Source organism: Lampris incognitus, chromosome 9 (assembly GCF_029633865.1).
Source record: "Lampris incognitus isolate fLamInc1 chromosome 9, fLamInc1.hap2, whole genome shotgun sequence".
In the NCBI taxonomy this organism is placed as follows: Eukaryota; Metazoa; Chordata; class Actinopteri; order Lampriformes; family Lampridae; genus Lampris; species Lampris incognitus.
The window spans coordinates 22,942,125-22,969,349 of NC_079219.1; the positions used below are offsets into that span (position 1 = coordinate 22,942,125).

Here is a 27,225-nt window from a genome sequence, read left to right on the forward strand (position 1 = left end):
TTGGCTTGCCATTTCTGTTGCTGCCCCTGCTTTACTCACCTGTTCCCCATTCCCTGATTGGCATTCCTGCTCACCTGTGCCCAATTCCCCTGATTGGCTCCCCAACGTTATATATTCTAGCCCAACCTCTCTCTGCTGTCTGCATTTGGGTCCTCTCTTCCTGCTCCTGGTGTGACAGATTTATTGGACTTCAATAAAAAGTCAGAACAATCTATAAAAAAATATTCTATTCAACAATCCTTAGCAATCCAATTTGTTTTTATTTCAAGTCACAAGGCATTATTTCAGGGGTCATTATGGATTTTTGCAAAGTGAGTATTTGTTTGTAGGTACAATTTTGTATATTGTCTCCTGAGGGTTAAGCTTCTGTAAGCCTATTGAAATCTTCCATAGCCAAATTAAGAAGCTATGGAAGATTTCAATAGCCTTACACATCTCCTCCCACAATAGCCTTACACATCTCCTCCCACTGGGGGAAAAAAGTGAGGAACTGCATGCAGCACAACGGCGACTCAATCTTGAACCCAACATGAGGGATACTTTAACATGAGGCCCATCAACATTCATCAGTGAAGCTTGAATAATAAGCAAAGATACAATGTTCACCTCTAAGCTAGCATCACAATCCCACACACTGTATCGCAGTTCCACCAGTGCCTATCCGTGTGTGGACCCCTTCTGCCCTGCTCCCTCCCTGTTGTATGTTGGGAACACAGAGGGCTTGGCTATCCACTGTGTCGTGCTGTGCTGCAGTGTTATCTGTAGATAATAATAGACCAAGTGGCTGGAAGTTAGGAGGAAAGTAAAGAGAGAGATTTAGAGAATAACATGGAAAGGTCTACGTGAGCAGCCCCCATCCCTTCCCATCCTAGTCCAGTCTCGGTCACCACACAGGACAATCAGGTTTCTCAGCAGCACGGTCTGTGCGTCCAACCTCAGATGTTATTTTGGGTGGCTGGGATTATTAAAGCATCCTCTGACTCACCCCTCTGCTTTTTCATTACCTCCTCACTTTCTATGGAGCCAGACATCCTCCCAGTGTCGCTGCCTTTGATTTCAAATGCAGCTTGTTCACTGGAAGGGAAAATGCATACTTAGCAGAACCAGGATAAAATGTGTGTGTGTGTGTGTGTGTGTGTGTGTGTGTGTGTGTGTGTGTGTGTGTGTGTGTGTGTGTGTGTGTGTGTGTGTGTGTGTGTTTTTTTGAACGGAGAGCGAGTGTTTGTGGATGTGTGTGTGAGTGGGTGGGAGGGAGAGGTGTAGAGTGGAAGAGAAATGGGGAGACCATGGTTCTTGAAAGACGGAATTTTCTCCCAGTGCAGAAATACAGTTCAGTCTTCTAGTTACAATAGAATGTGCTGGGTTATGAATAGCTTGACAAATCTCAATATGTTCTCTACATGGAGCGCTTTGTGGAGATGAACAATGGCTGACAAGCACTCAGCACTCAACACGCTACAGTACAACAGCAGGCAGGAAGGGATGGGCTTGTAGATATTCCTTAGCAAAGAGGTTGTAAACTGTGTATGTGTGAGTTAGTTTGAGTTATGTGTGTGTCTGCAAGGTTAGGTTAATTCTCCAGTATCATACAAACATATTATCCTTACCTTTTTTTACTCTTATTAATTAGCATCTTTATTTTATCACTGACTTTGTGTGTGTGGGTGTGTGTGCACATACACGAATCAGCCAAAACATTGATCATTAGATTAGATTAGATAAGATTATTAGCCACATGACCAAGGCCGGTGGAATTTGTTGGTACACAAACTCTGCAGCACAATACATACATGGACAGCAACAGACTCTCCACATATGATCAGGAACAATACAGTTACACAATAACAAAAATAAACATCACGCATAACAATTAGGTGAATGGTGGTATTTATGCACATCATATATTACACCAATGGTGTGTGAGGAGGGGACTATAGGGAGGAATTCAGAGTCCTGATGGCTAGGGGAAAAAAATTGTTTGTGAAGCGTTTAGTCTTAGTGGAAAGTGATCTGTAGCGCCTTCCTGAGAGAAGGAGCTGGAAGAGGTGATGATGTGAGGGGTCAGATATGGTCTTCTTTGCTCGCTTTACAGTCTGCTTAGTATATGTAGAGATTCAACTGAGGGGAGTGGGTTGCCTATGATTTTGGATGCCTTGTTGACAATGCACTGCAGTTTTTTCCGTGTTTGACTGTCCATGCCACCGTACCATACTGTAATAGAAGATGTTATGATGGATTCGATAATGGCTGAGTAAAACAGAATGAGCAATTGATGTTTGATCCGGTATTTTTTAAGCTGCCTAAGAAAGTAAGGTCATTGTCGGGCTTTTGCAGTGATGTGTTCTGTGTTAATTTCCCACTTCAGGTTATTGCTGATGTATGTTCCAAGGAATTTGAAAGAGTCAGTGGTGGTGATGGGGTCTCCGTTCATTTGTATGGGTGTTTTAGGATTTGGCATGCATCGGAAGTCAATAATGAGTTCTTTGGTTTTGGCTGTATTAAGCAGAAGGTTGTTGTTTGCACACCAAGTGACAGCTTGGTCTACTGCAGTGCGGTACTGGGTTTCATCATTGTTGGAGATGAGGCCTACAGTGGTTGTGTCATCTGCGTATTTTATTATTTTCACTGAGCGATCCGTGGGTGTAAAGTGGGTGGTGTAAAGTGAGAATAGCCAGGGGGAGAGAACACAGCCCTGAGGAGCACCTGCATGGGAGGGTAAGAGGGTGTGAGTTTAGGTTATTAACCTTCACTCCCTGTGGCCTGTGCCAAAGGAAGCTACAAATCCAGTGGCATATGGCTGGGTCAATGTTCATATCCAAGAGTATGGTAAAGAGTTTGAGTGGGTTGATGGAGTTGAAGGCGGAACTAATATGAACACCTCATCCTCCTGGATGCAGAAGGGTGGCATTGGAGTGGGAGTGGGGGGGGGGGCTAGTGGAATAGGTTTTTCAAACCTTGCATAAGACTTGTTTAATTTATCTGGGTGGTTATGGTCATTATCTGGAGGGGAGCAGGGGCGTTTTTTGTAATCTGTCATTTCCTTAAGATTTTTCCAAATTGATCTGGAATTACTGGAAGAGCATTATTGTTCGAGTTTTGTTGCATAGCTAGTCTTTGCTTTGCTCATCTCGTTACAATGGCACAAAGGGGTGGGATATATTAGACAGTGGGTGAACAGCCAGTTCTTGAAGTTGATCTGCTGGAAGCAGGAAAAATGGGCAAATGTAAGGATCTGAGCAACTTTGATGAGGGCCAAATTGTGATGGCTAGACGACTGGGTCAGAGCATCTCCAGTGGCCAGTACCTACCAAAAGTGGTCCAAGGAAGAACAACCAGTGAATTGGCAACAGGGTCATGGGTGCTCCAGGCTCACTGATGTATGTGGGAAGTGAAGGCTAGCCCATCTGATCCTATCCCACAGAAGAGCTACTGTAGCTCAAATTGCTGAAGAAGTTAATGCTGGCTATTATAGACAGGTGTCAGAATTCACAGTGCATCACACCCTGCTGTGTATGGGGCTGCGTAGCCACAGACCGGTCAGGGTTCCCATGCTGACCCCTTTCCACCACTGAAAGCACCTACAATGGGCACCTGAGCATCAGAACTGGACCATGGAGCAATGAAAAAGTGGCCTGGTCTGATGAATCACATTTTCTTTAACATCATGCGGACAGCCGGTTGTGTGTGGGTCGTTTAACTTGGGAAGAGATGACACCAGGATGCACTATGGGAAGAAGGCAAGCCAGCAAAGGTAGTTTGATGCTCTGGGCAATGTTCTGCAGGGAAACCTTGGGTCCTGGCCTTCATGTGGATGTTAATTTGATGCATACCACCTACCTAAACATTGTTGTAGACCAGGGACACCCCTTCATGGCAACGATATTCCCTGATGGCAGTGGACAACAATGGTTTGAGGAACATGGCAAATAGTTCAAGGTGTTGCCTTGGCCTCCAAATTTCCCAGATCTCAATCCGATCGAGCATCTGTGGGCTGTGCTGGAAAAACTAGTCAGATCCATGGAGGCCCCACCTCGCAACTTACAGGATTTAAAGGATTTGCTGCAAACGTCTTGGTGCCGGATACCAGAGCACACCTTCAGAGGTCTTGTAGAGTCCATGCCTCGACGGGTCAGAGCTGTTTTGTCAGCACGAGGGGGACCTACACAATATTAGGCAGGTGGTTTTACTATTTTGACTGATCGGTGTAAGGGCGTGTGTATTTTGTATGCATGTGCATGTGTGCATATGTTACTGTGATTGTACTGTAGAATGATGCATATGGTGTATGAGACTTGGTTTGTAGTATGCCAAAAGGCACAGTAAGAGTTAGCTAGACATACAGTGGTGTGAAAAAGTGTTTGCCCCCCTTCCTGATTTCTTATTTGTTTGCATGTTTGTCACACTTAAATGTTTCAGATCATCAAACAAATTTAAATATTAGACAAAGATAACACAAGTAAACACAAAATGCAGTTTTTAAATGAAGGTTTTTATTATTAAGGGGGGGAAAAATCCAAAGCTGCATGGCCCTGTGTGAAAAAGTGATTGCCCCCTAAACCTAATAACTGGTTGGGCCACCCTTAGCAGCAACAACTGCAGTCAAGCGTTTGCGATAACTGGCAATGAGTCTTTACAGCGCTGTGGAGGAATTTTGGCCCACTCATCTTTGTAGAATTGTTGTAATTCAGCCACATTGGAGGGTTTTCGAGCATGAACCGCCTTTTTAAGGTCATGCCACAGCATCTCAATCGGATTCAGGTCAGGACTTTGACTAGGCCACTCCAAAGTCTTCATTTTGTTCTTCTTAAGCCATTCAGAGGTGGACTTGCTGGTGTGTTTTGGATCATTGTCCTGCTGCAGAACCCAAGTGTGCTTCAGCTTGAGGTCACGAACAGATGGCCGGACATTCTCCTTCAGGATTTTTTGGTAGACAGCAGAATTCATGGTTCCATTTACCACAGCAAGTCTTCCAGGTCCTGAAGCAGCAAAACAGCCCCAGACCATCACACTACCACCACCATATTTTACTGTTGGTATGATGTTCCTTTTCTGAAATGTTGTGTTACTTTTACACCAGATGTAATGGGACACACACCTTCCAAAAAGTTCAACTTTTGTCTCGTCAGTCCACAGAGTATTTTCCCAAAAGTCTTGGGGATCATCAAGATGTTTTCTGGCAAAACTGAGACGAGCCTTTATGTTCTTTTTGCTCAGCAGTGGTTTTCATCTTGGAACTCTGCCATGCAGGCCATTTTTGCCCAGTCTCTTTCTTATGGTGGAGTCATGGACACTGACCTTAACTAAGGCAAGTGAGGCCTGCAGTTCTTTGGATGTTGTTGTGGGGTCTTTTGTGACCTCTTGGATGAGTCGTCGCTGCGCTCTTGGGGTAATTTTGGTCGGCCGGCCGCTCCTGGGAAGGTTCACCGCTGTTCCATGTTTTCGCCATTTGTGGATAATGGCTCTCATTGTGGTTCGCTGGAGTCCCAAAGCTTTAGAAATGGCTTTATAACCTTTTCCAGACTGATAGATTTCAATTACTTTGTTTCTCATTTGTTTCTGAATTTCTTTGGATCGCAGCATGATGTCTAGCTTTTGAAGATCTTTTGGTCTACTTCACTTTGTCAGGCAGGTCCTATTTAAGTGATTTCTTGATTGAGAAGAGGTGTGGCAGTAATCAGGCCTGGGTATGGCTAGAGAAATTGAACTCAGCTTTCCAAAGATGTGATAAACCACACTTAATTTATGTTTTAACAGGGGGGACAATCACTTTTTCACACAGGGCCATGTAGGTTTGGATTTTCCTTTTCCCTTAATAATAAAAACCTTCATTTAAAAACTGCATTTTGTGTTTACTTGTGTTATCTTTGTCTAATATTTAAATTTGTTTGATGATCTGAAACATTTAACTATGACAAAAATGCAAAAAAATAAGAAATCAGGAAGGGAGCAAACACTTTTTCACACCACTGTACCTAGCTAGGAACCACTCGGGGAGAAAGCTGCTTTGACTTAGATGCTGAATAACGGGGACAGTATTGTAACACTGCATTAAAGGTACAGCTATATTCTTTCCACACCATCCAGAAGTGGTTGCTTGCACCCCAGATGTTATGGCACAGACTGTGTGTGGTATGTTTTCTTTTAAAGGCTATTCAAGAATGAAGATGTATTTCATGTGGCAATGTGGCGGTGGGGTCTTGTCACAGATGAGTGCCAAATGCATGTATCTTTTCATCGCCTCAGTGGCTTGCTCAAAACCCAAAAATGTTGATTGCCCACCATGGTTGTGGTGTTGATTACTTTCAGGCCCCTCCAGAGGATGCCTGCTATCTTGCTCCCCCACTGTTTCTTCTGGGTTAAAGCTCTGTTCAACAAAAGCTGAAGTCAATAAACATAATTACAGACAGCTCTCCTTTACCTCACTTAAGTTACCCCAGAGAACTGCCTGACTGCTTCTGTGCTCTACAAAGGTGTTTGCTCTATTAAATTCCAGCTGTGATGTGTGTGTGTGTGTGTGTGTGTGTGTGTGTGTGTGTGTGTGTGTGTGTGTGTGTGTGTGTGTGTGTGTGTGTGTGTGTGTGTGTGTGCGTGTGTGTTTAATGCATTTGTGGTTTTCGGCATTTGAAAAAAAAATGCACTAACCTTTTTGTCAGCAGGGAGGAGAAAAGAAGCAAATGGTGTTGCAACAATCCTGACTTGTAGCTAATCTAATGCCATATTCTGTTGGGGCTTGGCCTACATAGTACGCTAGCGGTGACACTTCTGAAAAGGAGACCTAACAGGCGGTGCAGTGCGGAGTTTGTATTAACTGTAGCACAGAGTACAAACATAGCATGAACACACAAGTCTCCGGTCGGTCTGGAGACGTGTAGCTGGGAGCGCGGAGTCTGGATCCTTGGAGCCAATTAGCGATATGCTCGCTGTGATCTGCAGACACTGTCAGCAGCCCTGATGGATGTGGTGCTACAGAACTTTCTGTCTGCTTGGCTCAGAACTTTCCGCAGAGCAGGAAAGAAGCTGAGGGTGTGGCTGAACGCTGCCAGCTGTCATTGGGAATGAACCCGAGGTGTTAGACTGTGTGTGTGTGTGTGTGTGTGTGTGTGTGTGTGTGTGTGTGTGTGTGTGTATGTTCGCACGTGTGCATTTTTGAACGCATGCACAAGCCTGAAACCAAAATGTTGAGGTCATATTTGTTTTGCTTAGTATAAAGGTGTCTGTAGGCCTGGCTCCCATTCTCTGTTTTTATTGCAGTACACAAACATTAAGTATATATATATTTGTTATTCCCCCCCCTTTTTTTCTCCCCAATCGTAACCCGTCCAATTACCCCACTCTTCCGAGCCATCACGGTCTCTGCTCCACCCCCTCTGCCGATCCGGGGAAGGCTGCAGACTACCACATGCCGCCTCCGATACATGTGGAGTCGCCAGCTGCTTCTTTTCACCTGACAGTGAGGAGTTTTGCCAGGGGGACGTAGCACATGGGAGGATCACGCTATTCCCTCCAGTTCCCCCTCCCTGCCGAACAGGTGCCCCGACCGACCAGAGGAGGCGCTAGTGCAGTGACAAGGACACGTACCCATATCCAGCTTCTCTCCCACAGACATGGCCAATTGTGTCTGTAGAAACACCCAACCAAGCCAGAGGTAACGCGGGGATTCGAATTGGTGATCCCTGTATTGGTAGGCAATGGAATAGACCACTATGCCACCCAGAAGCTATTAAGTATTATATTAAGGCTAAATATACGAAACAGAGCTTAACTGGTGTTGAAGGGACTCCTTGTCCTCTCTGTCTCTAGGTGGCAGTCAGTTCCACCAAGTTTAACCCAGGTGTGTTTTTTCAAGTTGTCTGTTTCTATCAGCAGAAACACTGCGTTTTTGAGGTAATGCTGGTATTCACATGGGATGCGTTAAGGTAAGCATCTCAACTGGGTTCCACGCATGCCACTGCCACCTATTCTGTCTTTTTAATATTCAAGTCAAAAAATTTATTTATTTTGTGCATACACACACAAAAGAATTATTATTCCCAATATAAAAGTTTTGCATCATCTTTATGCCGATATTTCTTTTTTTCTTATTCATTATTAGAAGAAACTATATTTGATACTGGCGTCTGGGTGGCGTAGCGGTCTATTCCGTTTCCTACCAACACAGGAATCGCCGGTTTAAACCCCGTGTTACCCCTGGCTTGGTCGAGCATCCCTACAGACACAATTGGCTGTGTCTGCGACTGGGAAGCCGGGTGTGGGTATGTGTCCTGGTCACTGCACTAGCGCCTCCTCTGGTCGGTCAGGGTGCCTGTTCAGGGGGGAGGGGGAACTGAGGAGAATAGTGTGATTCTCCCATGCGCTACATCCCCCGCTATATCCCCCTGGTGACTCCACATGTATCGGAGGAGGCATGTGGTAGTCTGCAGCCCTTCCCGGATCAGCAGAGGGGGTGGGGCAGCAACCGGGACGCCTTGGAAGAGTGCGAGCCATCTTGGTTTAACCACATTGGCAGATGATGAGTGCGTGACACACTAAACAAGCTTGTTCTGCTATGTATTAAAGTTTTTTTCCCCTACATCTATCTTAATATTCCGCTCCTCATTTGTTGAGCACTTTTATCAACACCATTGATGGTTTCCGAGGAAAAAAACGCTATATATATTTGATACAATGTCGTAGTAGAAAATACAGAAAACATTCATTGTGCTCAAGACAGAAACAGTTTTACAGCACTTTGGACAAATGGAGGGCATCATCTTTAGTTGGTTTATGTAGCTGACATGCTGTTTATGCTACGTGACCAATGCTGACCTAGCATCAGGGGCCCACACAGACTTCCTTCTATGGCCTTAGCAGCCCTGGCTCCAGTGAAGGAGACACATGACAACATCTCCACAGGTTCCTCTGTCGCCCCTCCACCCGCCGCGTACCCCTGAGGGGCTTCCATGCTCTCAGCCAGCCAGTCGGCCAGCCTGTGAACTGCTATGTCAACAGCCCATCTCCCACCTGCCCTTTCCCATCCGTGCTTCTGTCAGTCAGCTGTCACCAATGCTTCCACAGAAAGGACAGGTAACATAGGGGTGTGTTTTTAAAGTCCAACTCGATCTCTGCGCTGCCAGAGGGATGGGGAGGCGAGGAAGAGGACAGAGAGAGGGAGGTAAAGCAATTGAAGAGGGAGAAAGATGATGAAGGGCAGCGAAAAGGGAAAAGTCGGGAGTAGAAATAGAAAGGCAGAGAGGGAAGGGAGGAAGAGAGCCTTTTTTGAAGGAGGGGGGGTTGTCGTTCTTACATGTATGCGCGCACACACACACGCACACAAACAAACACATATACACATAACTATTGGTACACAGAACAGATTTATCAAACCAGGTCACTGAGAACCAGCTACGTCATAATGGTGCAGAATCAGAAAAAAAGGCTTTGATCCATTTTATGATGCACAGAAATTATGGGAAGGATAATCTCTCCTATCTGACTCTCCTGTGTTTGATTTGATGCCTGAAAATCGCCCCTCTGGATAAAACAGACACGTAAACCATGTAATTTGTTCAGTTTAAGGATCATAGGTACTCAGGCTGAATGAGATTAGGTGAGATCTCCTACTCTGGTTGTGATTGGTGATAAATGTCAGCCAGTAATCAACTGAGGAGTGTAATCCGCTCCTAGGCAGAGGACTGGGCAGACGGCAGGTTGGGTGGGGTCGATGCTCGACCTCCAGCCAATCGTAGGATCACATGATGATGGTATTAAACCCACAACTCTCTGCGCTGGCTCCAGAAGCCTTTGCATCAGGGTCAATAGGCTTTACGCTTTATCCACATCCAGCAGAATGAGAGTTTTGTGGCCACAGTAGAGTGCTGGAGCTAAGCAGGCTGTGCTGTTAGTTTAAGGCCGCCGTTTCTACACCACGATGTCGATATCACATGTCACAACAGTCTAAGAAGCAGAAGCCAGGTTGCTGCACAGTTTTGTTTTTAAGGTTTTAGGATTTTTTCATTTTTTTAATTTTTTTGCCAAGTTTTATCGTACGAGGTCACCTTGGGATTGGATTTGTTCTCCCATTCCCAGGAGCATCCCAGATGCACAGCGGACGGCTAACTCGGTCTCAGAATGCAGTGTGATGATGCAACTGAGGATGGAGTGATTTCAGGGCGTTTTCCCTCCTCCTGGCTCTGTGCTGGCCGCTCTCGGTTGAGACGCGCATTCAGCTTGTTTTACTAACTGTTCTTCCTACTGTAGTTATCTCATTTCAATAAGGAGTATTCCAAGGATGTATTGTCGTCATTAGCTGGCCAAATTCAGTCTGAGTGCAAGAGCTCTGGACCACGGCGTCAGTCATTTGTTCTCATTTGACTTCTCTCCATTATCCACAAAGTAGAGGTGGCACACTCCCCCCGGGGGTCAGCCTTGCATTTTCGCCTCCATTGCTTTTTGCTCTCTCTTATTTAACATGTTTCTTCAGCGGTAGCAGAACGGGAAGAGCCTCCAAAGCCGGTGTCACACGCATCGTTCAAACCCTGCTGCTGCTGCTGCTGCTGCTGCTGCTGCTGCTGCTGCTGCTGCATGCGTACGTACGTTCGTTGTTGCCGTGTGCAGATCACATTTAGCCCTTTAGCTGTGCAGAAGTAAATTTAAAAAAAAAAAGACTTTTAGGCGTTGGAGTGAGAAGACCTGATTGGAGGAAAAATTATACAGGCACTTGGTCTCAGAGTGTGAGCCAAAGCCGGTCGAGATAAAGCTGTACTGGACAGGACAGGACTGGTTTTGCAGAGGGTTCATGTGCGGATGATCATGTGTTTACGTGGAGCAGCCAGGAGGAGGTTTGAACTGCATTACATCCCAGGACCTGACGGTTACCTCCAGTAAGACCTGTTATGTCTCCTGTTTACACTAGTATACGCGGTAAAGTTTGTTCATTAGATATTTGATACTATGCGTTTGGTATTTGCTGTTGGATGTCTTATTCTGACAATTAGGGTTCATCATCATCGTCATCATCATCATCATTTAGGGTTATACTACTAAAATCAAAACTAACGCTAAATTATTGAAATTTGGGCTTTCTGTTGAATTGAAGTTATAGTCTTGTTTTCTCTATAAACCTGAAACTGACAGCTTTACAGCATGTCAAAAATGTCCCATAAAACAACAGCCATGGCAATCTAAAGATGGAGGCAGGCAGGCTGTTTGCAGGGTGTGCATAATACGGTGCTGTTGTGCAAAACAGCTAGCTTTGCACGCTTAGCGCTGTACATTTAGAACAGTGCTGTTATTTCTAAATGGTTTTCTCTGCCTGGGGGCTAATTCTCATAACTCCACTGTTCATCATGCCTTTTGGCACCTCTGAAATAAAGGGTTTTTCAAACCTCGTTGCTCATGAAAACGGATTGCGTGGACAGACGGTGAGTGGGGGTGTGTTTACACAGCGAGTGAATGTGCAGTGTGTTAGGGTGTCTGCGTGAGAGTTTACATACCCATGCGCTTACATATGCAAGTTAAAGCATCAAACCAGCAACATCCGTGAATGGTCCATCACTCACTGTAAGCTTTTTTTCATGGACTCTAAATTATTGATTTTTCTGCATGTCATTCCTTTGGTTTTAAATGGGACATCAAAGTAGCCTCTAGGCAAATGGGAGTCAGAGGGTTTATGTTCTCTAATATCCTTGCAACAGAACTTCACATAAACCTGATTCTCAGTTTATGAAACCTGTGTGCAGCTATTGCTAATACAGTATAGTTTTGCAGTATACGTTTTGTGCTTGCATTTTAGATTCTAATCCGTTTTCTGATTGTGGAGTTTCATTTTATTTTTTGGCTGAAGATGAGTAGAGTGAAACCAGAGCGGGTGGGTTGGGAAGATAGAATAAGAAAGAGATCATTGACTGTATGTGTCAATAATTTGTGATTTGTGTGTAAGAGAGAGAAAGGGTGAGAGGGACAGAGAGAAAGAGAGAGAGAGGGAGAGAGAGGGAGGGAGATAAGAAGAAGATGAAGAAGAGAGAGGTAGCTGCTTGGGGCCATTTGTCACTGGGAAGAAAGGAATCTCTTCTGCTACCAATGTTCCCAGTGTAAATCAGTCAGAGGCCTATGTGTTGCAGATGCTCCACACTAATGTGTGTCTGATAACCCCCCTTTTTATGATAACCCGCATCAAATGTTAATGATTTGTGGCCTCAAGGGCCTATTGCTGGCGCTCCAGGAAACCCTTCATCATACAGGCCAATGTGGTGTCCCACAGAAATAAACATGCACTCACATACAGCGCATATACACATCGGCATGGTTTGGAATGACAGGATGATATGCAGCTGGGGACCTGGGCTCTGGCTCTGTGTATTTCTGATCCGATCTTGTCCATAGGTTGGAAGGCAACCAGATCCTATCAGACAGAGATGGAAAATCTTACCGCTGGATGCTGAGTTTTCATTCCCCCGTAGACTGTTGGGACATTTGAGTATTTGGTTATGGAAAATAACAACACGTAAAGGTTTTATCATTGCACGCATGTAGGGTCACTTTTAATCTTTTAGGCTCACACTTTTTAATCTTTTTGGGTCCCTAGTGTAATCCCATGATTTTTGTGAGCCATGGATTTGATACACTATGCTGCTTTTGCTGAGGACAAGGTACTTTAAAAGATGATTATTATATTGGAAGTATGTGCCATTAGAGCACTGGTGATGTACTGTGTTACACTAACATCAAAAACAACCAAATCATCTTAGAGCTGGCCTTTCTCTTTACCATTTTAGAGTAAGGAAACAGGATTCCCTCTGTGCTGTCTGTCAGAAGGTAGCAAGGCTCTCAGTACAGCAGTGCTTTGGACATAGCTTGCAAAAACCACATACCACCACAGTAGGAAGCTGTTAATCTCTCTTCTAATGAGTGACAGTTTTAATGGAGATGCTCCATCCCAAATCTGGATTGCTATTATTATTATTATTATTATTATCCATCCATTATCCAAACCGCTTATCCTGCTCTATTGCTATGCTATTACTACTGCTATCATCATATTTGTATCTGTAATGTTTGCCATCAGACCAAACCAGATGAACTGCCACATATCACAAGCATTTCTCTTCTGTTTCTGTGATGCAGACCTTTGCAGCCTAAACTATACTAAGGTCGCATCTGGGTGGCGTGGTGGTCTATTCTGTTGCCTACCAACACGGGGATCGTTGGTTGGAATCCCCATGTTACCTCCGGTTGGCTTGGTCGAGCATCCCTACAGACACAATTGGCCATGTCTGTGGGTGGGAAGCCGGATGTGGGTATGTGTCCTGGTTGCTACATTAGTGCCGCCTCTGGTCGGTCGGACCGCCTATTCGGGGGCAAGGGGGAACTGGGGGGAATAACGTGATCCTCCCACGCGCTACGTCCCCCTGGCAAAACTCCTCACTGTCAGGTGAAAAGAAGTGGCTGGCGACTCCACATGTATCGGAGGAGGCACGTGGTAGTCTGCAGCCCTCCCCGGATTGGCAGAGGGGGTGAAGCAGTGACTGGGACGGCTTGAAAGAGTGGGGTAATTGGCAGGGTACAATTGGGGAGAAAAATCCCTCAAATGTTTATATATATATATACATACATACACACACACACACACTAAGGTCACGGTCATATATATATATATATATATATATATATATATATATATATATATATATACATACACTAAGGTCACGGTCTACAATCATGCATAGAACCGCATTCTGATATCATCAACCTTGTCTATAACACTTGAATCCATGTCACAGCCAATACACTGTTAAAGCAGAGAGGTGATGTGATTTTTTTTAAATTAGCTCAAAATACCTTCCTTACCTGGATTATTGAGCATGCATCAAGACATAGCTCAAAATAGGAAAAGAAATTAAGCAAACAATGCTGTTCTCCTCAGCGCACATAGGTTTTGCTTGCCCATTTCAACAACACACCAAGGAGACAGTGAACATGTCTCCCTTGTCCGCCTGTAGAGATGATTCACTGCTATGTAGTAGTCTGTCTTCAGCAGAACAGGCTGCTTGTGTTGCAGTTTGATACCATGGCTATACACGACACACCTCATATCTCACTTGGTGCAGCGCCCTCGAGGGGAGGGAAAGCGGGACGTCACTGAGGTATACGTGACTCAGTCGTGGCTTCTGCGTAACATCATATACATTACTCTTCACCCACGCCGTTTTGTCCTGCCTCGCTATGCTACAGCTCCACAAACTGGCCTGCATGCACCATGCTGTCTGACTGCCGAGGACACAGATGCTGGCCTCTATCTCCCTGCTCACACATGAGCAGATATACACATGCATAAACACACTCACATACACATACACAAACACATTCCATGAGCTCCTGCTGCTCTTATTTGTCCTTGTCTCTCTTTCTCCTTTATTGTCTCTACTCACCTACTCCCCCCTGTATCTCTCTACCTGGTCAGTGGGCCTGGAAGGCAAATCTAAGTTCAGCTGGTTGTGTCATGGCACTTGTGGAGAGGACAAAGCTACATATCTGCAGAGAGGCCATTACAATAGCTATGGGAGCTTGAGAAATGTGAGAATAATGCACAGGGCAAAATTTATTGCTGCGCCACTCTCCTGTTGTACTTACTCTTACTGTGGGCTGGGTTAGCACTGACAGCATTAACATCATGATGCAGATGCTGATGGAGTGGAGTACAGTAGCTTACTTGCTTGCTTGCTAGCTGCCCCGGACATTTCTCTGTTTGGACAGAAAGGGCATGCAAGGCTAAACAGCAGCACAGTAATGTGATACTTGTGTCAAGATGAGTTAGAGCTCATCAAAGACCAGTTTGTTAATGTTTGCTGATGTTGCTTTGTATCTGTACTTGTGCTGTGTGTGTGTGTGTGTGTGTGTGTGTGTGTGTGTGTGTGTGTGTGTGTGTGTGTGTGTGTGTGTGTGTGTGTGTGTGTGTGTGTGGAGGGTTTAGGATTTCATTGCAGGATCCCAAAGGGGCCATTGGCCAGGGGGCCCTGAGGACATACTGAGAATTCTGATAGAAGCATTTCCTGCACTGCCTGTACAGCACACATAAAAACATGCACACAACCCACGCGGGGAACACAGTCACATATACTAAAATGTGTATGCTTGTGCACACACACAGTCACACACATCTGTTGTCACTGAGCCACTACACTGAGGCATTTTCTTGTGCTGACTACACAACTCTTCCCCGCTCATCCTCTTTCCTTTGCCTTTTGCTCCATCCAAGTCAGTGAGCCTGTCCCCTACTCCAGCATATCATTTCTGCTGCCGCCTCAGTTTGGATTTGTGAATGAGGCCCCACTTGGTTAGTGTCCAGCAACAGGTCATGAATAATGCAACACTTCATGTAACTCCCTAGCTTCGTTTGACTCACAAGTGAGACTACAGTTGGACAATAAAGTGATAGGAGGCCTTTTTTCGGGGGGGGGGGGTCAGTCTGTGACACCCTTAACTGCTGTATTACAGAGATATCAAAAGGCCCTTTGCCATTTTCACTGTAAATAAGTAAATGTTTTTTTTTTTTTTTTTTTTTTCCTCCTTTCTCTCCCCAATTGTACTTCGCCATTTACCCCACTCTTCCGAGCTGTCCCGGTCGCTGCTCCACCCCCTCTGCCAATCCGGGGAGGGCTGCAGACTATCACATGCCTCCTCCGATACATGTGGATTCGCCAGCCGCTTCTTTTCACCTGACAGTGAGGAGTTTCACCAGGGAGACTTAGTGCGTGGGATGCTCATGCTATTCCCCCCCAGTCCCCCCTCCCCCAAACAAGCGCCCCAACCGACCAGCGGAGCCACTAGTGCAGCGACCAGAACATGTACCCACATCTGGCTTCCCACTCGCAGACACGGCCAATTGTGTCTGTAGGGACGCCCGACCAAGGTAACACAGGGATTCAAACCGGCGAGCCCCGTGTTGGTAGGCATCGGAATAGACTGCCATGCTACCCAGATGCCCCATAAGAAAATGTTGTTATGTCACTGAATATATATGATGTAAAATTTGCTAAAAAAAAAAAAGCAAAGCAATTATTCCAAATCTGTCAACGCATAAATCATCAGAGTGAAGAGCACTATATCTCTGTAAGATCAGGGTATATTGTGCGTCGGCATGTCCTGCCGAACAGCAAGAAAACCCAGTCAGAAATATGCTGATCTGGTCGGGCATCCCTACAGACACAATTGGCCGTGTCTGCGGGTGGGAAGCCGGATGTGGGTATGTGTTCTGGTTGCTGCACTAGCACCTTCTCTGGTCGGTTGGGGCACCTGTTCAGGGGGGAGGGGGAACTGGGGGGAATAGCGTGATCCTCCCACATGCTACGTCCCCCTGGCGAATTTCCTAACTGTCAAGTGAAAAGAAGCGGCTGGCGACTCCACATGTATCGGAGGAGGCATGTGATAGTCTGCAGCCCTCCCCGGATTGGCAGAGGGGGTGGTGCAGTGACCAGGATGGCTCGGAAGAGTGGGGTAATTGGCCAAGTACAATTGGGGAGAAAAAGGGGGAAAATTCCACACAAAAAAAAGAAAAAAAGAAAGAAATATGCTGATTTGTGTCACACTTGTACTCGAGTGTTACTTGAAACTCTCACTCTCTATAACACACCATCATTTAGATGGAACAGTACATCATGACCTGCACACAGATGGCATACATCAAGCTGTCCCCTCATGGTGCAAGCGGCTGACTTTAATGAGATTAAACATTCACAATGCACTCAATAAGAAAAAAATAAATTGAACACACAAACCTTTGACCACCTATACCCCACTTCCTACCGGTTGTACAGCCAACATAATTCTTTTTTTTCTTCTTTTTTTTGTTGATTTGTCCCCCTTTCTCTCCCCAATTCTCAGCTGTAAATGTCCAATCACCCCGCTCTCTGAGCCATCCGGTCGCTGCTCCACCCCCTCTGCTGATCCGGAGAGGGCTGCAGACTACCACATGCCTCCTCCAGTACATGTGGAGTCACCAGCCGCTTCTTTTCACCTGACAGTGAGGAGTTTCACCAGGGGGACGTAGCGCTTGGGAGGATCATGCTATTCTCCCCAGTTCCACCTCCCCCCTGAACAGGCACCCCGACCAACCAGGAGGCGCTAGTGCAGCGACCAGGATAGATAACCATTTTCGGCTTCCCACCCGCAGACACGGCCAGTTGTGTCTGTAGAGACGCCCAGCCAAGCCAGAGATCACACAGGTATTCGAACCGGCGATCCCTCGTGTTGGTAGGCAACGGAATAGACCGCTATTCTACCCAGACGCCGCCCCCCCCACCCCCAACACACACGTCTATGCAGATATGAATCCAGCTGAATGGGCACAAACTCTGCCACATGATGAAGCTGAGTGGTAATCCAGAACTAGGCAGGGACAGATCCTGCCTTTGGTTAAGCACGTCAGCCAAATACACACGAGGGGCTCTCGCCCACCTACGAGGAAAGCCGGTGTCAGTGATTAATGGAGCTGCAGGAAGTGTTAAGGAAGGTTGCCATGTACAAAATTAAAGGGATGCTTCACGGAGTCTTTTCCACACCAAAAAATGTCATTATTATTTTAGATGGAAAAAAATATTCAAGAAAATGACCTTTGAGTTATTGATTTGAAACAAAGGACTGAATTTAATGTGTCAACCGACGGCTGACCTCCTCTATTCAACCGCTTTCTGACCAGTTCAATGATCACAGAATGAGAAAATCATGACAGCTAATGTTATAAGAAGACAGTGGGCTACTGGTTATGACTGTGGCTATGACCGAGGCTAGCGGCTGGGATGTGGAAGTGGCATCGTGTGAACACGCTGGTTTTGTGTGTGCAGCTTATCCTTTGGGGTTTCATAGCTTAAATGAAAAATGTACACTACCGTTCAAAAGTTTGGGATCACATTGAAATGTCCATATTTCTGAAGGAAAAGCACTGTACTTTTCAATGAAGATAACTTTAAACTAGTCTTAACTTTAAAGAAATACACTCTATACATTGCTAATGTGGTAAATGACTATTCTAGCTGCAAATGTCTGGTTTTTGGTGCAATATCTACATAGGTGTATAGAGGCCCATTTCAAGCAACTATCACTCCAGTGTTCTAATGGTACAATGTGTTTGCTCATTGGCTCAGAAGGCTAATTGATGATTAGAAAACCCTTGTGCAATCATGTTCACACATCTGAAAACAGTTTAGCTGGTTACAGAAGCTACAAAACTGACCTTCCTTTGAGCAGATTGAGTTTCTGGAGCATCACATTTGTGGGGTCAATTAAACGCTCAAAATGGCCAGAAAAAGAGAACTTTCATCTGAAACTCGACAGTCTATTCTTGTTCTTAGAAATGAAGGCTATTCCATGCAAGAAATTGCTAAGAAATTGAAGATTTCCTACACCGGTGTGTACTACTCCCTTCAGAGGACAGCACAAACAGGCTCTAACCAGAGTAGAAAAAGAAGTGGGAGGCCGCCTTGCACAACTGAGCAAGAAGATAAGTACATTAGAGTCTCTAGTTTGAGAAACAGACGCCTCACAGGTCCCCAACTGGCATCTTCATTAAATAGTACCCGCAAAACACCAGTGTCAACATCTACAGTGAAGAGGCGGCTGCGGTATTCTGGGCTTCAGGGCAGAGTGGCAAAGAAAAAGCCATATCTGAGACTGACCAATAAAAGAAAAAGATTAAGATGGGCAAAAGAACACAGACATTGGACAGAGGAAGACTGGAAAAAAGTGTTGTGGACGGATGAATCCAAGTTTGAGGTGTTTGGATCACAAAGAAGAACGTTTGTGAGACGCAGAACAAATGAAAAGATGCTGGAAGAATGCCTGACGCCATCTGTTAAGCATGGTGGAGGTAATGTGATGGTCTGGGGTTGCTTTGGTGCTGGTAAGGTGGGAGATTTGTACAGGGTAAAAGGGATTCTGAATAAGGAAGGCTATCACTCCATTTTGCAACGCCATGCCATACCCAGTGGACAGCGCTTGATTGGAGCCAATTTCATCCTACAACAGGACAATGACCCTAAACACACCTCCAAATTGTGCAAGAACTATTTAGAGCAGAAGCAGGCAGCTGGTATTCTATCGGTAATGGAGTGGCCAGCGCAGTCACCAGATCTGAACCCCATTGAGCTGTTGTGGGAGCAGCTTGACCGTATGGTACGCAAGAAGTGCCCATCCAACCAATCCAACTTGTGGGAGCTGCTTCTGGAAGCGTGGGGTGCAATTTCTCCAGATTACCTCAACAAATTAACAGCTAGAATGCCAAAGGTCTGCAATGCTGTAATTGCTGCAAATGGAGGATTCTTTGACGAAAGCAAAGTTTGATGTAAAAAAAATCTTATTTCAAATACAAATCATTATTTCTAACCTTGTCAATGTCTTGACTCTATTTTCTATTCATTTCACAACATATGGTGGTGAATAAGTGTGACTTTTCATGGAAAACACAAAATTGTTTGGGTGATCCCAAACTTTTGAACGGTAGTGTATGGCCATTTTACTGTTTTTTTTTGTTTTTGCTCTACATTAATGGGGTTGGAGTGATGTTAAGGAAATCTGACTTGATGTTTCAGCCCAATCTTTGCTGGCTTTTGGGATCCTTGAATAGATTGGTACGTGCGTATTAATATATAGGCTAATATGTGAATAACAACAGTCGCAGTGACAAGTGGGTGTGTTCACAAGGGAAGGAATGAGCAATGGAATTTAAGGATCACATCCCCTTTAGAGGAGAAGAGATCATTAACAGTCCCTTCAAATTTCTGAATATAACTCAAATATCAGCCTTTTTTCTGCTGCACATACAGAGACGTCTGGAGATGCATGTATGAGCGTCTGTACAAACAGAGAAATGCACACAGACACAATATAGGTATGCCTGTGCACCTCTCGAATTATTTCCTTGCGAGACAACAAATCCCAATGAATCAAATGAATCAATCTAAATGCATTATTTATCATCGCACTACTCTGACTACACTCGCCATTCCCTCATCTCTCGCTTTCACTATCTCTATCTTTCTCATTCACACACACGCACACACACACACACACACACACACACACACACACACACACACACACACACTGATACACATTAATTTGGTTATACAAACAGGTCATACCCAGACAGGTTATGTCGTTAATCTTTTGTCATCTTGCTCTTTTCAGTGCATTGCAAATGATAATGACTAAACCACCTACACATCAGCGGAGTAATGAGATGCTAGCAAAACGAAAATGAAGGATTGCCCACTGTGCAAAAACAACTAAATCTGAGACATATTGTGCCATTTAAAAGAAGCGTAGAATCGAATATCTCACGAATATAAATTCCTCATTGTATTTTGATTGCATAAGAACATGCCTTTGACTTATCATGTAAATAACTTTACATTGTTATTGTTATTGTCAGTGTTATAGGGGTGTAAGAAAATATCGATACACTCAAGTATCGTGATATTATCTTTTATCAATGTCACTCAAACTGCAAAATAACTTCCGCTAAGGTTGATATACTGAAATCCTTTCAGTTGCCAAAAGCCACGGTGTGCTTTCAACAGGCAATTAAGGACACTTGGGGAAAAGTGTATTTCTCTACAAATGATTTTAAATCATCATATTCATCTCTCTCTCTCTCTCTCTCTCTCTCTCTCTCTCTCTCTCTCTCTCTCTCTATATATATATATATATATAAAATCCAGTGAGTCAAGTAAATTCTTTGAGACAGTACAAGCCTACTTCATGCTGATGATTGCTTATGACATGAAACAGGCTTGTACTGTCTCATAAAGAATTTACTTGACTCACTTAATTATTTTGCTCCGTATTTGTTGAGCGCTTTCCCTACCATTGTTTCTTTTAACAAATTTATATATAAAATCCAGTGATTCAAGTAAATTCTTTAATAGACAAAATAAATAATAAAATATGAAAATCTGAAAAGTATTTTATCATTTGCTAACCAGAAATATCTACGCTGAATAACAGGAATGAATTGGCCAGCAGTTGCAGATATAGATATACGCATCTATTTTGTAATTATGAATAAATCATGCCAGTAGACAAATACCATTAACCTTGTACGCAACCCCCCCCCAACTGGACGGTTGGCGATCACATGTTTTTGAATTTAGGCACCTCCCCCTTCCTCATTGGACATTGTACACGTGATGTACATGACGAGGCAGTTAATATGTTCTTTCCCGTGTAGCTTTATTGACAGCTGATGGTTGCTTATGGCATGAAACAGGCTTGTGCTGTCTATTAAAGAATTTACTTGACTCACTGGATTATTTTGCTTCTTATATGTTGAGGTTTTTCCTACCATTGAGTGTTTCTTTTAACAAAGTTTTATATATATATATATATATATATATAGTCCCCTCTGGTGCAAATAAAACCTACTTGACTTGACTTGACTATAGTGAACTAGGCAATCGCATGCAGAATATACCACCCCATCCATCACTACAGCATTGCGTGCTAGCGCTCACTGTACATTTCAGATTGTGTTTAGATTCTTCAGTCACGTAATCGACTGCCACAAAAGTTTATTTCAGTGAGAGGAGCCAATAAGACTGCATCAAAATTGTTCCCTTGCCTCGGTTTTCTGTCTCTGTGTGAGGGAGAAGGCTTTCATCAGGCTCTGACAGAGACTGAGGCCCACGCAGTGCAGGGCAAAGTAGAGCAGAGCTATAAGGCAACAGACAGAAGACTCCAGACCCAGCAGAGTAAAGAGAAGCATGATGAAGCACCGCGGAGGCTCTTGTCTGACTGATACTTTTACATCTCCACCCACACAAAAACCGATGCATGTCGACACACACAACTATGCAAGCGGACTCTTGCAAATAGAAATAGTGGAGTATCAATTCTCATGTGCACATGCAAGCAGACACTAGACACACATGCAAACAGACATAGACATGCATATAAAAAAGTACGTATAGGGACCCAAAAATATACATGGACAAAACACCAGCACAACACACACAAGCGTAGTTTTTTTTCCCAGCCTTCTGAACTCCAGTGTCAGAGTAAGCTATCCTTAACCTGGATTATGCTCCTTCCTCTTTTATGTTGGAATTTTTATATTCAGTTAAACACTGTGTAGATATTGAAAGACTTAAAAGAAAATTCAGCCAAAGAAGACTGTTCACTAACCCCTCCCCCTTTCCTCTCTTTGACTGACAGGAAACGAAGCCCATCTGCATCCAGGGATCCAAACCAAAAATACGACCAAAGGGAGGGGGGGGACCATTCACAGTATGCCCCGGCAGACGGCAGCATGCCCAGATCACCGTCTGACTACGGGGATGGGGACCCTCGGCGGGCTCCGCAGGGCCCGCACATGTACACGGACGTGGAGGCGTCGCGGGTGGGCTACCGCGATCGCAGGGGCCCCGGACGCTGGCACTCCCAGGAGTACCCCCTGGACCAGGAGCTAGATGGGCCACCCAGCGAGTATGACCTCCAGCGGCAACGCCAGGAGGAGTTCCAGACGCGCTACCGCAGTGACCCGAACCTAGCACGCTACCCGGTGAAGCCACAGCCCTACGAGGAACAGATGAGAATGCATGCCGAGGTGGGCCGCCTGAGGCATGAGCGCCGCCACAGTGATGTCTCCCTGGCCTACACAGAGCAAGATGACCCGGGCCCCATCCTGCTTTCCCGACAGCATCTCACTGAGCGCCGGCCACCCATGGTGGGACAACGCTCTTACTCCGTTGACCGCTCCTCTACAGGTTCCATGGGGCCTGGCTTGGGGGGTCACCGGACTTCCAACCACAGCCCCCCGACGCCACACCGTAGCCCCGTGCTGGGTGACAGATCTCGGGACATACGGCGAGGAGACCTGGGGTTGGGGGGAGAACCTATGAGGAGGCAGCAACATCACCTAGATCCTAGCTCGGCTGTCCGCAAGACCAAGAGGGAGAAGATGGAGAGCATGCTGAGGAATGACTCGCTCAGCTCGGACCAGTCGGAGTCGGTTCGCCCGCCACCTCCGAAGCCCCACAAGACCAAAAAGGGCGGAAAGATGCGGCAGGTGTCCCTCAGCAGCTCGGAGGAGGAGCTGGCCACCACACCAGAGTACACCAGCTGTGAGGATGTGGAGATAGAGAGTGAGTCAGTCAGTGAGAAAGGTACGGCAAGTAAACACTACCACCCTCAGTCATTCTACCCTCGGGTCTGTTTTCAGTTTAGGCTTATACACTACTTTGTAAATATACTTTACACATACCAACTGAAATGTTTACCAGGCAGATAAAACCATTTCTAATGTTGTTGTTCGATTGTTTTTGCCAGTGTGCACACATTTCAATTAATCATTGGCTTTGTTTCTTGTGTTTTGTTGATATCACAAGCAGCTGATAATGCATTTAAATAATCTTTTAACTCTTCACAGTCTATGGTCCTGTATATGTGTGTGATTTATGTTTGTCTGTGAGTAAATGTATGCAAGGTTGGCCCGTGCCATTATGGCACCTTGGGCAAACTAGAGAAGTGTCATCCATGCTTGTGATATTTATTGCCAGAAACTTGGCTTATAATGACAATGATTTGTGATATTTTAAATTGGTTGACTCAACTAAAAAAAAAGAATAATATGTACAATTTAACTTTCACATTTTATGGGCATTATGTTGGTATATAATCTATGAGCAGGTCCATTAGTTTTGAAGGACAGATGCTGGTGGTTGGCTACTTTCAACTTCTGCCAACTCTTTTTTCTGATGGGCAGGCCAGCGATGTGTATTTGTGTGTCTAAAGGAGTGTTGCTTCTCTATGTGAGTGTGTGATTCTATTCTAACAGTTAAAGTCCCTCTCAGGAGGCATCTTGTGGTCTTGTGAGGTGAACCAGATGTTTGTCGACGTCTGTCCTGGGTGTTTTGTTTGTATGAATGTATGTATATGCAGATACGTGTGAGTGTTGTTGACACTGTCAGTGTGACACTGTCAGTGCAGGCTGTTTTTATTATTATTATTATTAATGCAAAGCTACTGCTCTGGTTTTAGTCATATTATGGCACATATTGCAGGGTCTTACCAGTTGGAATAGGGCCAGGGTTCCTGCACATCCTGGAAAACCTGAAAATTTTTAGACTAGTTTTCAAACAGTAAAGAACTGAAGAACATCTGCAACACTGACGAGCTGCCATAAAATAGCTTTTTATTTCTTATATGCCCTTACGTTAACAACGTTTTGATCACAGGGATCTTCATCAGGTTCCCCATTTTGTGGACATTGTGTCTCGGATATTCTTCAGTTCTTTATAGTTGGCATATGTCCTGCACCTCAAAAGAAGGTGGAATGTGCACATCTACCACCTTTGTCTAGACTAGTTTTCCAGTCATGGAAAAAACCTGGAAAATGATAAAATTAATCAAATGTCATGGAAATATTTGAATAATGGAAAATAGATTACAAAGTTAGGTTATATAAAGTGTTTTTTTTTGTTTGTTTTTTTTTTACCCAATGAGATGATGTATTTTTAGCTTAGTATTTAGATGAGGTCGCACATTTTCAACCGCTGAGATTGCACATCAGTTTGGTGGATATGTTCAGTGCCTAGCTAAAAATTAAACAGTCCATTTAGAGACTGCTGAGGCTTCCAGTGATAGCTGACAGTGAATAATATGACCTTCTGTCAGCAACTGCTATCAGAAGCCATGGAAAATGTCCTTGAAAAGTCCTGAAAAATGATTTCCTAAAAAGAATGAGGGTCTAGTTGCCAGATAAGATTGAAGTAAGTCGCTGGTTAACTTCTCATTTGTTAATAATACTGTTACAATTACTGGTAATGCTATTTTAAGCACAAACATGCCCAGTTACTTGCCATTTATAGGTAATTGAGACATGTACAATGGCCAGTGTCGTGTAGGCATTCCCCATAGTGTCTGGAAAACCTGTGTTGAAGCTGCTGAGAACTGAAGTCTTTCCTTGCCAATAGTTAGATCGAGTTGGAACAGGTTAGTTTTGATGGCCCAAACACCTCTGAATTATGTACTCACTCTTGCATATTAATTAATATATGTATAAGCAGGGGCAATTACATGACGGAAGTGTAATTAGACTTTTTGTGCTGGATGTCCCCTTTAGCCTTGACTTTCACATAAATCTGTAGAACAGGGCAGCAGTTGTAGCCCACCTTTAAACTGAGTAGCCGGTAGACTTTTAAGTAAGGTAATGAGACTGGGATTTTGACTTTCTGAATATTTCCCGTTCTGTCCCCCTCTGTCTGCGCTCTTCTCAGATGTGGGATGACAGAACAGATACTCTTTGTGAACAAAGGTTATCTACTGTACCACAATGCTCCCAAATCACGCCGATGATGTCATCCCTTTTCAAGTGGCCTTTTTACAAAGTCCCAGTGATAGGATTAGACTGGTCCAATGAGAGTGGGAGCAGGGGAACGTGGCTGGGGTTGGGGGGAGTGAGGGGAGGGGAGCCATGTACCTGTACTGGGAGAGAACAGGGAGTTTACCCTTGGGAAAAAAAAAATCAGGCAAGCTCCAAACACATCTTTGTGCTTGCAGAGAGCTTTGCGTTGACCCATTTACAGTACACTGTGTAGCCCCGCTAAAAGGAATAAGGTGATTTCATTGTGCTGGATCTTGACTACAACAAAATAAATGAAAATGGACAATGGATAGCCCCATGGCAAATGTCACACCTGCCCGGGGTTACAAACATTACTGTCTCACCCACACAGGCCTATGAAGACAGACTGTGATAGTAAGTGGCTGAATTTGGGGCATCCGGGTGGCGTGCCCGTCTATTCCGTTGCCTACCAACAAAAGTTCACTGGTTCGAATCCCCATGTTACCTCCGGCTTGGTCGGGCGTCCCTACAGACACAATTGGCCGTGTCTGCAGGTGGGAAGCCGGATGTGGGTATGTGTCCTGGTCACTGCCCTAGCACCTCGTCTGGTCGGTTGGGGCACCTTTTCGAGGGGGAGGGGGAACTGGGGGGAATAGTGTGATCCTCCCACATGCTACGTCCCCCCGGCGAAACTCCTCACTGTCAGGTGAAAAGAAGCGCCTGGCGCCTGGCGTGAGCCTCTTGACAGGACATGGTAAGGTGGACAAACTAGGATGAGAAAGGAAGGTAAAGTGGCTAAACTAGGATGAAGAAGGAAGTAAAGAAACTAGGAGCCATTGGCCAGGACCAAGACATACTCGATGCCTTTGGTAGCGGAGATATAGAAAGAACGTTAGCTTATTCTACCGTTTGGCTTTTGTAAGTGGCTCTAGATGTGAGAGCCTGCCATGTGCTGGAAATGTAACACAACAAAGGAGGAGGGATCCAGTCAGTCTGTTATGTAAGTGCCCTCCACACAAAGGGAAGCACCACAGCACCGGCGCTGCATTATTAATGTAGGGGTTTCCAGGTTTCCAGGTAGCCGCAGAGCAAATTAGGGAAATGTGACTGTTTTGAGGGTCGGCGTTTCTGCCATGTCTTTCTCTTTGTGTCTGCCTGCCTCCCCCTCAGGCCATTAAGTGAAGGAGAGCAAGAAACAAAACAAACAAACAAAAGAAAAAAGCAACGGAAAGGAGTTAAACTGCTGACCCAAAAGAGTAGGTGTCAGGTATTTTACCTTGATGGAGAAATCCCGTTACAGCTGATAATATTAACTTAAGTTATAGCTATTTTTTGAGGGGGGGGGGTTCGCCCCTTTTTCACCCCAAATGTATCTGCAGACTACCACATGCCTCCTCCGATACATGTGGAGTCGCCAGCCGCTTCTTTTAACGTGACAGTGAGGAGTTTCGCCAGGGGGACGTAGCGTGTGGGAGGATCACACTATTCCCCCCAGTTCCCCCTGCCCCCCGAATAGGCGCCCTGACCAACCAGAGGAGGCGCTAGTGCAGCGACCAGGACATTCACCCACATCCAGCTTCCCACCCACAGACACAGTCAGTTGTGTCTGTAGAGACGCCCAACAAAGCCAGAGGTAAAACGGGGATTCGAACCGGCATTCCCTGTGTTGGTAGACAAGGGACGCCCCCCAACAGTTATAGCTGTTAACAGCAACGGTAACCTAGACCTTGTATGCTATAAGGCTAGACTGAATCATTACATAAGTGAGGCAGCTAGGGTCATAGTGCACGCAAGGACCAAGAAGCACCGAGAACAGTACTTTTCAAAACGTCTTACGAAACTGCATTTGTTTTGAATTCGAGCATCCTTGTGTATTTTGTATCAAACTGGGCTTAATTATATCACAGGCAGGG

General features: G+C 45.0%; 1 protein-coding gene across 2 annotated transcripts in view; it reads left to right on the plus strand.

Moving 5' to 3' along the window:
* rims2a (regulating synaptic membrane exocytosis 2a) overlaps positions 1 to 27,225 on the plus strand; it is a 224,806-nt gene that overhangs the window by 94,324 nt on the left and 103,257 nt on the right. For both annotated transcript variants that reach the window (XM_056286260.1, XM_056286261.1), the window contains exon 7: positions 22,183 to 23,132. In XM_056286260.1, coding sequence (XP_056142235.1) covers positions 22,183 to 23,132 — 950 coding nt within the window. The remainder of the gene's footprint in view (positions 1 to 22,182; positions 23,133 to 27,225) is intronic.